The sequence below is a fragment of the Mastigoproctus giganteus genome, chromosome 2, assembly GCF_048544385.1.
Source record: "Mastigoproctus giganteus isolate SK-2022 chromosome 2, ASM4854438v1, whole genome shotgun sequence".
Taxonomy (NCBI): Eukaryota; Metazoa; Arthropoda; class Arachnida; order Uropygi; family Thelyphonidae; genus Mastigoproctus; species Mastigoproctus giganteus.
The window spans coordinates 80,686,629-80,700,703 of record NC_143576.1 but is presented as its reverse complement, the minus strand read 5'-3'; the positions used below and the strand labels follow the sequence as shown (position 1 = coordinate 80,700,703).

At 38.3% G+C, this 14,075-nt stretch overlaps 1 protein-coding gene across 3 annotated transcripts in view; it reads right to left on the bottom strand.

The window, feature by feature from the left end:
* Positions 1–9,911, bottom strand: part of LOC150089360 (E3 ubiquitin-protein ligase arih1-like) — a 269,746-nt gene extending 259,835 nt beyond the window's left edge. For all 3 annotated transcript variants that reach the window (XM_090368540.1, XM_090368542.1, XM_090368541.1), the window contains exon 1: positions 9,682–9,911. In XM_090368540.1, the coding sequence (XP_090224666.1) occupies positions 9,682–9,891 (210 nt within the window). In that variant the 5' untranslated portion in view covers positions 9,892–9,911. The remainder of the gene's footprint in view (positions 1–9,681) is intronic.
* Positions 9,912–14,075: the final 4,164 nt, after the last annotated feature.

Genomic DNA, 14,075 nt, shown 5'->3' with positions numbered 1-14,075 from the left:
GAAACCAGGTATCCACAAGGAGACCTGACCAATGTGTTTAAGGCTTTAAATGTATTAAGGAAACTAAATGCTGATGGCATTTTTACTCTTTCCGGGATAACATACAGATGAGGTAGGCATTATTTTTTTATTGATACTGTATGAAGCTTGCTTCCTTCCATCATTTGTCACTGTTAATACTAAAATTTCAAAATGTTTAATTTTTTCATATTTTATATAAACACTTGCCATATTTTATATAACAGCATATGTCAAAAATGCTTTCAAAATAGAAGAAACAGAAGTAAAATGAAATAGAAGTAAAATTAAATAAAAAAGAAAAAATAGTTTTTAATAATTATTGTCTACCATTTCATAAAGGATGTATTTCATAATATAAAGTACATATTTCATAATATGTACTTTCAGGGCTGATTCAGGACCTGAAAACAATGACAAAAAAAAAAAAAGAGTTTATATAAACATATACTCAAAATCATTTTATTTCCAAGTTACAGCTTTTTTTTTTTCTTTTTTGTTACATGACTGCATTCTGTTTGAATACACATCTGAAAAATCTTAATCATAGACTGCCTGACAGTCCAAAAATTCCAGATATTTTGTTTTATAGCAGCCTTTGTTCTTCATGGATAAAGCATTTCAATGTTGTTAAATGCACGTCATGTTAATGAATTTCAGATAACACCCAATCACCCACAGTAAAAATTGAGTGTATTAGCATAGGCATATGATACAAGAAAGCAAGCTTATGCAGCATCAGCCAAAAAAAAAAAACAACCATTTCACCCCTCAGTTTGTTCCAAGTACCTGTCCAGCTCAGCCTTAAATTTATGTAGGCTATCAACTTCCACAACAAAGGATGGAAGTCTGTTCCACCAACCACCCGCTGGCTAAAGGCAAACTTCCGCACATTTATCCTACATCTGTCTTTCCTCAATTTGAATTTATGCCCTCTCAAATGATTATTCTGAGCAAGAGGGAGAATTCCATCAGCACTGAGCATGCTCAAACCATTCAAGGCTTTATACACCTCAATCAGATCACCTCGCAGGTGCCTAGTCTACAGACACTGTAATTTGCAAAATTACAGCCTTTCTTCGTAACAGCAACCCTTTGTTCCATTCACTAATCTTGTTCCCCTTCTCTGTACTCATTCCAACAGCTCAACATCCTTCTTAGAAGGAGGCCTCCAGACCTGTATACAGTACTCAAGGTGTGGCCTGACCATTGCCTTATATAAGGGGATAATCACCTCCTTATCCCTGCTAGAAAAATTCCTGCATATCATTGACAAGACACTACAAGCTACTCTTGCAGACTGTCTGCACTGCTCAGAAAACTTCATATCTGCCAGCACAATTACCCCCAGGTCCTTTTCATTCTCTACCACTGTCAGTGTAGTACCACAGAGTTCATATGTCACTCTGGGGTTGCTGCTTCCCATATGTAGTACTTTACATTTATCAATGTTAAACTTCATTTGCCACCTCTCAGTCCATCTACTCAACTTTTCTAGATCCTGTTGCAGCAGCATACTGTCATTAGTGTCCTTAACAACCCTGCCAACCTTCGTATCGTCTGCAAACTTGGACATTAAGCTTGATATACCATCATCAATAAATGCAGAAAACAACAATGAACCCATTACTGAACATGATAAGCAGTGTCCATTGATTAACATTGTCTTCTGCCACTCAACCATCCCTTTATTCATAGCAGCAATTTGCCTCCAATGCCAAACGCTCCAATTTGTGCAGCAGTCTTCCATGTGCAACAGTATAAAAAGCCTTTCTAAGATCCAAATATATGATATCAAAGTTATTCCCTGCATCCAGTTCCTTTGTGACCACATCATAGTATCCAATCAAATTGGTCAGGCAAGACCTGCCCTTAACAAAACCATGCTGTGTCCGAGCTATAACTGAAGTCTTGTATAGATGATCCTGCAGTGCATCTTTAACCAGTGCCTCCATTAATTTTCCTGGAATAGAAGTTAAACTAACAGGTCTATAATTACTTGTGTTGCCCTCTGATCCTCCTTTGTGAATTGGGGTCGCATTTGCACATCTCCAGTCCATGGGTACCTCCCCTGAGTCCAAAAAAGCTCATAATTATGGCTAAGGGTTTGCTTACTTCCTTTGCTGCCTCCTTTAATATAACTGGATAGATCCCATCCACCCCGGGTGCCTTTTTTATGTTTATCTTCAACAATTTCTCCTCCACTTTCCTCTCAGTTATTACAAGTCATCCAGCTCACTGCCAGAGTTTAACTCACCTCTGGCATTCTCCTCCCTGAATAACTCCTCATGGGTGAATGTAGATGCAAAATACTCATTTAGTTTGTTAGCCACCTGAGCAGGATCATCAACAGTTGAACTATCAATATCGAGTGGACCAATCTGATTCATCCCTTTCCTTCTAGTTTACATAGGTAAAGAACTCTGTTTTTCTTTGCATCCTTTGCCAAGGATTTCTCATAATCTGCCTTTGCCTGCCTAATTTCCTTTGTGACTTTGTTACAGACCAGCTGAGGTAGATGACTTTCATCATCAACCGGTGAAATGCCACCACTTTGCTTATTGGAGACTTGAAGTGGTAAAACCCATGTTTAGTCTCTAGAGCAAAGTTTCCAGCATCCCCCTCTCCCCATACTTCTCCTTCAACCCATACACGGTACTAAGTACTATAGGTTTTGATACCTTTTGTGTTTGGGGTTTTCATAAAAAAAAAAAAAATCTATCATAGGATTCCATGTCACCCATTAATTTATATGTATCCCATGCAATTTTCTTTAGTTCATCTGACATCCATTTAAACCTAAACCTTGAACAATATTTCTTAATTGGTATGTAAAGCCTAGTAGCTTTCAAGATAAGTTCTTTGAATGCTTCCCATTTTGAATTTGCTGTTGGTAACACCACCGTACAAAATATAAATAGCGTCTCAGACCACCATAATCACCTTTCCGAAAGCAAAAACCCTTCCCTTTACACCTGATGGTAGTTACCTCTTTACGTAAATCCCACTTCAGCACACTGATCACTGCCACCTAGTGGTTCCTTTATCTGAAGATTCTTAATGCATGAAGAATCACGGCCGACCGGGCTAGCCGGGTGGGTAAAGTACCTGCCCGACAACCCAAAGATCGCGGGTTCGATTCCCGCCTCGGGCTTGGATCAAAGTACTGCAAAAACCTTGGGAGGTGCAATATGGCCACAGAAGCCGATGCGCCAATAACTACCAAATCAAAAAAAAAAAAAAATGAAGAATCACTACTGATAATCAGATCAAGAGTATTACTCCCTCTAGTTGCCTCCTGAACATGCTGATGTAAAAAACAATCATCCAATAGATCCACAAAAGCCTTGCTAGTGTGTGAGTGACTAACCCACAAATTCCAGTCAATATCTGGGAAATTAAAATTTCCCCATTATAAGACTTTGATTTACTGGCCCAATATTTCCCTGTACAGTTCCTTATTATACTCATCAGAGTCATTAGGCCTATAACACACTCCTACTCTCAATTTTGATCTCCCAACGCTTATGTCACACCAAACTGACTTGACAACGCACTGTCCAACGATATCGACGGGCTTCACTTCCTTGGATTTAATGTTTATTAACTAATAGTATAACTCCTCCTCCCTTCCTATCCTTCCTGTACACATTGTACTCCCCAAATTCCAGTTCTGCATTCCTTATATCTATGTGACACTATGTCTCTGATATCCAAACAATATCTGCCTTTCATGTTCTGAGCAATACCTCAAATTCATCAAAAATTTATTTACCAAACTCCTAGCATTGGTGTACCTGCAAGTATACCTGCACCTGTTCCTATTCTTAGCTACCCTAACACAACCCATGTGTTTACTTGTACCGCAATGACTCCCAGCAGCCTCAGAAATAGCCTGCATCTTGTTTTCCAGGGTGCTGCTCATTCCAATAGAAGCAGTGCAAGACTCACTTTCACCTCTGCCAGTGGCTACTGTTAATCTATTAGTCAAAGTTGTAGGATTTTGGAGGCACCGGGCATCGATCCCGGTACCTCTCGCATGCTAAGCGGGCGCTCTACCATCTGAGCTACGCCCCCTAAGGACTAAGGAGGTGAAAGGAGGAGGTGGATGGGTGAAATTAGAAGTGTGTTTTTTGTTTTGGCTGATGCTATATAAGCTTGCTTTCTTGCATCATGTGCCCTTGCTAACGCAGAAAACAACAACCCAATGTGCCAGGACAGGGAGACCACCACTGCTTGACCGTTAAGGTGAATGGTGGCTGGCATGTGCTGTCTGGGACAACAGATTGCTAACAATCCCCCAATAAATGGCAGACTAAAACCAGGAGAGAGAGAGAGAGAGAGAAAAAAATATATATATATATATATATATATATATATATATATATATATATTCAGATGCTCCTTCGGATAAGCCTATGGAGTAGGCAACCAGTTCATGTGTACTGACCGATCGTCATCAACATCTCTGCCTGCAGTAGGCATGAGAAAGCACCGTTCCTGAACATTGGACAACTGGAAAAGAATCACCTGCTCCGATGAATCAAGGTTCGAGCTCTATTATGCTGTTGGACATGCATGTATGCAACAACAAGCAGGTGAATGGCTGCAACCAGACTGCACAGTTGGATGAAAAGAGGCCAGCAGTGGTGGTATCATGGTTTGGAGAATGTTTTCATTCCAAATATTTTCCAGAGTCCAGATGCCACTGGACCCTTTCAACAAGACAACTGCCCATGTCATAACACCAACATTATGTAGGAATGGTTGAAGATCATGTTCAAGCATTTCGTGTGGTCCTCTGGCCACAAAATTCACCTGATATCAATCCCACTGAACATTTGTAGGATACAGTGGAATGCAGCAGTTGGTGTAGGATACCCGAGGACACTTCCACAGTCTCGTGGAGTCAATGACATGCAGGGTGTAAGCAGTTATCAGGTAAAAGTTGGCCCAACATGCTTATGAAGTCAAAATTATTCTTTGCATCCAATTCCTATATAATAGCCTCACAATAACTTATCAGACTGATCAGGCATAATTTACCTTTCAGAGAAGCAAGCTGTAATTGCCTTCCTATCAAGGTGAACTTGCATTAATACTACTTCCATTATTTTACCTGGCACAGAGGTCAAATTTATAGGTGTGCAATTACACACTTTGCCCTTTGAACAGGAGTTCAAAGGGCAAAGTTGTACTTCTCAAATCCATAGGGACTTCTCTCAAATATAGGGATGCTCTCATTCTTATGGCCAAGAGTTTAACAACCTTTTGTAGAGCTTCTTTTAAAATGATTGCATAGTCATGAACTCCAGGTGCTTTCTTCATTTTCACCTGCAGCAATTGCTCTTAGAGGTTCTTTTCTTTTATCATAAAAGTATTTAACTCTGAATCCATAACAGACAAACTTCAGCTAGCCCTGTTTCTAAAAGCATCTTCATGTATGAATGTAGATGCAAAATATCTATTCAGTTTATTGGCTATTTGTAAAGGATTATCAGTTGTTCTGCCATCTATAATCCAGTGGACTAATTTGATTCAAACCTTTTCTTCTAGTGCTAACATATGCAATGAATTTCTTGTTACTTTTCTTTGCCTCCTTAGTCAAATTCATCTCATAATCAACCTTAACTTTCTCTGTAATTTTATTACAGACTAATTCATATATACTGCAGGATATTACTACATTTCCTCTCTCATAATTTATAATCATCCCATTCATTTTATTTCCCTGCCACCTAGCTAATAAGTTCATCTGACATCCATTTTGATCTAAAAGTTGAACAATTTCTTTTAGTTACTGGTATAAAAAGCTTAATTAGCCTCTATGATTACCTCTCTGAATACTTCCCATTTGGCATTTACACTATTTATAAACATTAGTTGGTCTCGCTGAAAATAATTAAAAAGAAGTGGCCTAACCCATTAGAATCATTTATGTGAAAACAAAATCCCTTCCCTTTACCCGTTGATTTATTCAAAGTAGTTATTTCTTTGAATAAATCCCAGATCAACATACTATGATCACTGCTATGTAAAGGTTCCTTTACTTGAAGATTCCTAACATGTGATGAATCACTAATGATTACCAGATAAGAATACAGAATACTGCTTTCTCTTGTTGTCTCCCTAACATGTTGATGTAGAAAGGCAGTCAACCAGCATATCAGGGAATGTTCTACAACTGAGAGCTGCAAATCCACAAGTTACAAGCAATATCTGGAAAATTAAAATCTCCCATGATCTGACATTTAATCCAAATATCTGGGGCTTAGAAGGGAACAGGCATTCTGTGTGTTATCAGACTCAGTCTAAAACACTGATGGATCCAATATCTTTCTATTTCAGAAGATTTAGGGGAAGTCCAGTTGGCCTGCCTCCCTAAAATCCACTCATCCATATTTTCTCGATGGTAAGCCCTGTTACATCACTTAGGTGGCAACGAACATATAGTGGTTCTCTTCAAGACGCCTGGTCAGCGTGAAGAGGAAAAGACGAAACCCTACAGCAGATGACAGCACAACGAAACAAATGGCCCTCAGTCCCCAGAGGCTTTCACTCCCCCTCTTATGGCTGCGAGAGGATGGATTAGGCAGCAAACACAAGTAAAGGACATTCTTATCAAAACTAAAGAACTAAAATGGTCTTGGGCAGGGCACAGACAGAAGACATGACAGATGGACTAAGAAAATAACAGAATGGTACCCAAGAGGAGCTAGAAGAAAACCTGGAAGACAACGACGGAGATGGACAAATGAAATTCTTGAGTTTGTCGGTAGTAAATGGATGGCCACTGCACAAAACGGAAGGAACTGGAAAGTTGCTGGAGAGGTCTTCATCCTGCAGTGGATTGAAAATGGCTGATGATGATCTGACATACAATCCAAAATATGACATTCTAATTTGCTGGTCCATTCTTTTTGCCTATGTAGTTTTCAGTACACTCTTCACAGTCATTTGGCCTATAACAGACATCTCATCTTCATTTTAGCATTAGCATTAGTAGAGGCATATGATGCAAGAAAGCAAGCTTATTCAGCATCAGCCAAAAAAAAAAAAAAAAAACAACCACTACTCCCATTTCACCCCTCCTGTCGTTCGAAATACCTGTCCAGCTGAGCCTTAAATTTGTTTAGGCTATCAACTTCAACAACAAGCGATGGGAGTCTATTCCACAAACCAACTGCCCGCTGGCTAAAGGCAAATTTCTGCACATCTATCCGACATCCGTCCTTCCTCAATTTGAATTTATGCCCTCTCAGGTGATTATTCTGAGCAAGAGGAAGAATCCCATCGGCATTGAGCATGCTCAAGCCATTCAAAGCCTTATACACCTCTATCAGATCACCTCGCCGATGCCTAGTCTCCAGGCTCTGTAATTTGCAAAACTTAAGCCTTTCTTCGTAAGAGCAACCCTTTGTTCCATTCACTAATCTTGTTGCCCTTCTCTGTACTCGCTCCAGCAGCTCTACATCCTTCTTGAAATGAGGCCTCCAGACCTGTATACAGTACTCAAGGTGTGGCCTGACCAATGCCTTATACAAGGGAATAATCACATCCCTGTCCCTGCTAGAAAAATTCCTGTATATCATTGACAAGACACCATGAGCTACTCTTGCAGCTCGTCTGCACTGCTCTGAGAACTTCATATCTGCCAGCACAATTACCCCCAGGTCCTTTTCATTCTCTACCACTGTCAGCGTAGTACCAGAGAGTTGATACGTTGATCTGGGGTTACTGTTTCCCATATGTAGTACTTTACATTTGTCAATGTTAAACTTCATTTGCCACCTCTCAGCCCATCTGCTCAACCTTTCCAGATCCTGTTGCAGCAGCATAGTATCAGTAGTGTCCTTAACAACCCTGCCAACCTTGGTATCGTCTGAAAACTTGGACATTAAGCCTGATACACCATCATCAATATCATTTATAAATACAGAAAACAACAATGGACCCAACACTGAACCCTGAGGAACTCCACTAATAACATTAGTCCACGTTGAGTAGTGTCCATTGATTACCACTCTCTGTCTTCTGCCACTCAACCATCCCTTTATCCATAGCAGCAATTTGCCTCCAATGCCACACTTCTCCAATTTGTGCAGCAGTCTTCCATGCGCAACAGTATCAAAAACCTTTCTAAGATCCAAATATATAATATCAAAGTTATTCCCTGCATCCAGTTCTTTTGTGACTACATCATAATATCCAATCAAATTGGTCAGACAAGACCTGCCCTTAACAAAACCATGCTGTGTCTGAGCTATAACTGAATTCTTGTCCAGATGATCCTGCAGTGCTTCTTTAACCAGTGCCTCCATTAATTTTTCCAGTGTTTATGTCACACCCAACTGACTCAAGGTTACACTGGCCAGTGTTTACTGGTTGTAACATTTTAGAGGCTATGTTCATCTTAACCAAAAGCATAATTTCCGCCTTCTTTCATATATATCCTCTGTATATGGCAATTATAATGATACATTATAATTGCCATATTCAAATTCCACATTGCTAATATCAGAGTGACACTATGTTTCTCTTATACCTACAATGTTGGCATTTGATGACTTACCAATATTTGAAACTCGTGAAATTTTTTTATTATTCTCCTAGCATCAGTATACATGCAAGTATATGTGCTTCTTTTTGCTCTTTATAACCCTAACAGTCCATACGCCCACTTTTCCCATGCCAATCCCAGTAAAACTCTGACACCTTACTTTTTAAGTTGCCATATGTCCCAATAGAAGCACTGAAATTGTCAATCTTGCCTCAGCTTGTTGCCATCGAACTATACACAGCATTAGCAAATATTCTTGAATCCCTTCCCATATCCTATTCTTATAATATACTCTTGCAATCTATCCTATTCTTATAATATACTCTTGCAATCTATCCTTTCCTTGTAAATACTTTTGCACCCCTTCCCATTTCCAACCCGTGTAAAAACTGTCCCTTCTACAAGCACTTTCCATACTGAGAAAAATTGTACCTATGACCACTGCATAATCTCTCCAGGACTGAACTGATTGATAAGACTCATAATATACTCTCTCTCTCTCTCTCTCTCTCTCTCTGATCGAATCGGCATTTCAAACAATCATTAAGCTTTAATCAGCATGTAGCAGTAAATAAAATCCACATTATTTTGATCATAAGGAAAACTACAGCCCCTGATGGCCTGCAAAATTATCACCCAAGACTGAAAAATCTTCGGCTAGTTCAGTTGTATGCAAAGCATTATTTCCTCTATCCTCAAAATCCAGGGAGTCTTAAATTATACTCCTAATTACTGTTTCGCTCTTTTTTTTTAATTGGTTAGCGATTTAACTAACCAATCTTTACTGACTTTTATTATAGTCCGTAAAGATTAACGTTTGCAATAAGCACAACAACAAATCCCTCACCCCTTTAACAAAATACCAAATCAATAATAGTACTCCCGGGCTACCACGGTGGCACACCTCACAGTATGACAGTTTCGCTGCCAAGAGAGTAACAAAGACCTTGATAAACACACACCATGACCTTCGATACAATTACGTTCAGACTTGGCAAAGTTTGTTTTTTTTTATTGCCTTACATACTGTGCTACAAAATACTATGATACTCTATGTAATATACATAGAATATCTTACTACATCATGAGTTAGTTTTACTTGCCTGCACAACAGTGTTCACCTCCTTGATGCAGTCGATCATATGTTGCACAATCTGTTCAGTGCTAAGCACTTCGAAATTAAATTCTTCATCCTCTAACGCATGACTGCTTCTAGCTGTTGACTGTTCTCTTTCCAAATCAAATGAAAATGCATCATCTCCATTAGATTCGTTTCCAGAATCAATTCCATCGTTTTCCACGTCATTTTCCATAATAAACTTGCATGTGGAAAATAAGCCTAATAATTAAAACAGTAAAAAATCAATGAATGTCAATATATATACACACACGCATGCATTTCACTTCTGAGAACAAGAACGATACATCATGCAAATAAACTGGCACAAGGCACGCACGGCAAAAACCACGTGTGCTAGTAATGTGGAATCCATGTTTGTATACATGACGTAACTATAAGCCATGAAATCCAACGTGCGACTTTGGTATGGGGCACAGAGTAATATCTTACTTCTCTGTGATATGGGGTAGATTCACTATTTGACCTGCGACGACAAAACTGAAATAACAGTGTTTGCGACTTTTGCAATATAATTTATAAAGTGTATTGAATAACATCATTTTTCTATTTTCATTCTGAGTCGCGAAGAGCCCAATTCATTAGTTTAATTGCAACCACCCCACATCGCAAGATGACATGTCAGGGCAATCTTCTGTATTAGGCACTGTGCTTTGGATCTACGAAATAAACAGAATTCGAAAAAATATCATTCAAATAGAATTCGAGGATTTTATTCTAACAATAAAATTATAAACAAATTTTTATACACATATTTCTAAGATAAATTCCTCCTTCGGCTGTTAGCAAAATCATTAAAATGTCATCAATGTTAGTATTGCTAGTAACTCAAAACGTTATTTCCACAGCCCTTCGAAAAGTGTTGCAGAAATAACATCAAAAACAAATTTATAAAAGAAATGGTTTAGAATTTCCTTAAAAACAACCAAACAAAACATACATTCCCACTCACCGATGAGGAACCAATAAGCTTCGAAACGGTATCGTCTGGGTGGTGGTAACCGCCGAGAATAAGTAGCAATAGTCTACTCCATAGGTGAAGCTTTACTTCTTCAAGCTAGTACAATAGCATGGCAACTCGTTGTAAAGTATTCACAATAAGAAATATAATTAAAACGATGTATAAACTACCTTGGTAGTATAAATGATGTGTGTGTGCATTAACCCATGCATAAGTAAACTCTTTCATATTCTGAGGCTTTAGCCAATAAATGTCTTTCAGAAGAAAGATTTTTTTTTTTTTTAATTTAAACATTAACCCCAGGGGCTCACATCTGGTGAGTATGGGCTCGGCACACACAGGGTTCTGAGATGTATATCATCATTCTTCTTTTTCTTGGTGATTCCCTTCTACTTCTCTCTCTCTCTCTCTCTCTCTCTCTCTCTCTCTCTCTCTCTCTCTCTCTCTCTCTCTCTCTCTCTCTCTCTCTCAGGGTAACTTAGAAATTTTTTTGGCGGCTAGTACGGCATAAGCTTCAGGCTTCGTTGCACCATATGGCTAATAATAATACACAGAAGATACATTTTCAACAAAAACTATTTACATTTTATGTACAAAATCGAAAAAAGGAAAAATACATACGCTTTGGAGAGAAAGAAAACAGTTTTCAATGTTTCAATTCCAGGAATTAAGAACGCAGTTTCTTGGCATTGGCTCAGTTTCATATTTCACAAGTTGAAGGTGATGGACTTTTGGGTTATGGTGAAGAGTTGACTGCCACTGTTTTATTCACTCTTAAGATAATTCAGAGTTTCTGGTCTTTTACAGGGGAACTTCAGGGGGATCACATCCGGTGAGTATGGGGCTGGCACACCCAGGGTCCTGAGCTGGATATCATCATTCTTTTCTTTCTTGGTGATTCCCTTCTACTTGTACTGCCTCCAGTGGGTGCGGGATTTGTCCGATCTTAGACAATTCACTTTAATTTTTTTAATCTATTTTTTTTTCTTTTAAATTTATTTATACAGTATATATATTTTTTCTCTTTGCTTTCTTTTTTTCTCTCTTTCTCTCTTCTTTTTCTTATTTTATTTTATTTATTTATTTTTTAATATATTTTATTTTTACTTTTGCGTAATTTTTTTTTTTTCTTTTCTTCTATTTTCTTTATTCATACCGGCTAGAGAAAATAGAAGAAAGTCTGGGCAACTGGTTTTTTTGTTTATTTATCTTATTTTATTTTATATAATTTTACTTCGCCACATTTTATTTATTTATTATTTATTTTATTAACAATTTCCTTTTTTTTACTTTGTATCTATATATATATTTCTTTATTTTATTTTACTTTTTTTGTTTTTTTAATACTGTTTTATTTTATTTTACTTTTTTTATTTAATTTTTTATTTATTTATTTTTATTTATTTTTTTATTTATTTATTTTTTATTTATTTATTTTTTTTTTAATTTTTTTTCCTACTCTTCTCTATAAATTTTTATCTTAGTTTATTTTACTTTTTTGTTTTTTTAACTAACTTTTTTTTTTTTAATTATGATTTCATTTATTAATTTTTTTCTCTATGCTGGCACCCTAAGTTTGGGTAGCTGTGGGTACGGGATTTGGTGGCACTCACTGGTATAGCACTATCTCCAGTGGGTGTGGGACTTTGCCCTCTTCAGTGCAGACAAATATTGTAATGGTCTATCTCCACTTGGCTAAGCACATATCTAGTCGTGGCCCACCTCATCATGGTGTAGACGGGCATCGGGCACGCTTTCCAGGAGATCGCCTGCCCGGTGGCAAAGAGGCCAGAAACTCTGGTAGTAGCTCTCGTTGGAATTGTAGAAGGCCCCTGTTCGAGTTCCATCGATGACGCGAGGAAATTTAATGGACTTTTTTCACTCCGTGGCTGAATTAGTCGGTGTCAGGCATAGATAGTAAGGTTTTTTTACCCCAGAAACTGGGGGGTTTTTCGTCCAACAAACAGGCAAATCGACCAGAGAGCACACGCAATTTACAGACACAAATACGAGTTAATGTATTAAATTACCGGTAATGCTAATATAATAATCTACACAGTATATAATATTGGTTGCTCTTTTATTTAGGAATGGTACTATAGCAAGTGTGTAAAGCTGCCCGGAGAGTGGACAGCCTTGTTTAATTCATCTGAAATACGGAAGGTTGTGGATGATCTGGTTAATCAGTTTCAAGCGGAATTTAACTTCCTTGTATAGCAGGTGGATTGTTCGGATGATATAGGGTCCAAGAGCCAGTTATTGTCTGTGAATCTATTGTCAGGAAGACGTGAAATATATTTTGCAAAAAGGATAGGTGGAAAAGGACCAGGGTATGTGTGACAGGGGCAAACGTTTATGACGGTTATAACAGATATCATCTTTTAAGGGCAAAAAGGGTGATACTGTTGTACACATCGGCACTAATCACATTAAGATTAGGAGATCTGCGGACTTACTGAACAAGTACATGTAAATGTTGAAAAAAGTCGCGGATTAGGGTTCAATTTAAAAGTGTCTGCAATTCTACCTAGACACGATAGGAGGGGAGATTATGATGATGACCTTCTCAATCAATTGGAGCTTGGAGCGAAATTGCATGGCACATGGGGTAGAATTTTTCTCATCGAGCTCTGCGCTCGTTATCAGGAGAGACTAAGAATGGGATACGCTTAAATGGAAAGGGTGCAAGAATATTTCCGGATGCTGTCGAGGTAGTGTTAGGTGTGTCGGAAAACTGCTAGCTTGGGGGTATACACAGACTAATAGATTAACGGTAGTCGCAGGAAGAAGTGAAAGTGATTCTTGCACTGCTTCTGTTGGAATTGGCAGCGATGTACTCGAGACTTCAATGGCTGCTGGGAGTCATCAGGGAACAAGTAAATACATGAGTTGTGTTAGGGTAACTAAGATTAAGAATAGGAGTATGTATACTGGCAGGTACACCACTGCTAGGAAAATAGTAATTAAATTTGGTGAATTTCCAGTGCGGGTAAAGACATCAAAAGCAGATATGGTTGGGATATGAGAGACGTGGTGCCACACAAATGAAAGAATTGGAATTTAGGGAATCCAAGAAAGGATAGACAGGACAGGAAGGGAAGATGGATTATGCTGTTAGTTAAGAAACACATAAAATCTCTGGAAGTGCATCCAATTGATATTGGTGGGCAATGCAATGTTCAGTCAGTCTGATGTAACATAAGCACTGGGAAAGCTAAAAAGAGAGTAGGAGAGTGTTTTATGCCTAACTCTGATGGGTACAACAAACAACTGTACAGAGAAAGAGAGTGGGCCATTTAATCAGAATGTCTTATATTGACGGATTTTAACTTCCCGGATATTAACTGGAACTTATGGGTTGGTCACTAGTACAGAAGCAAGACTTTTACGGATTTATT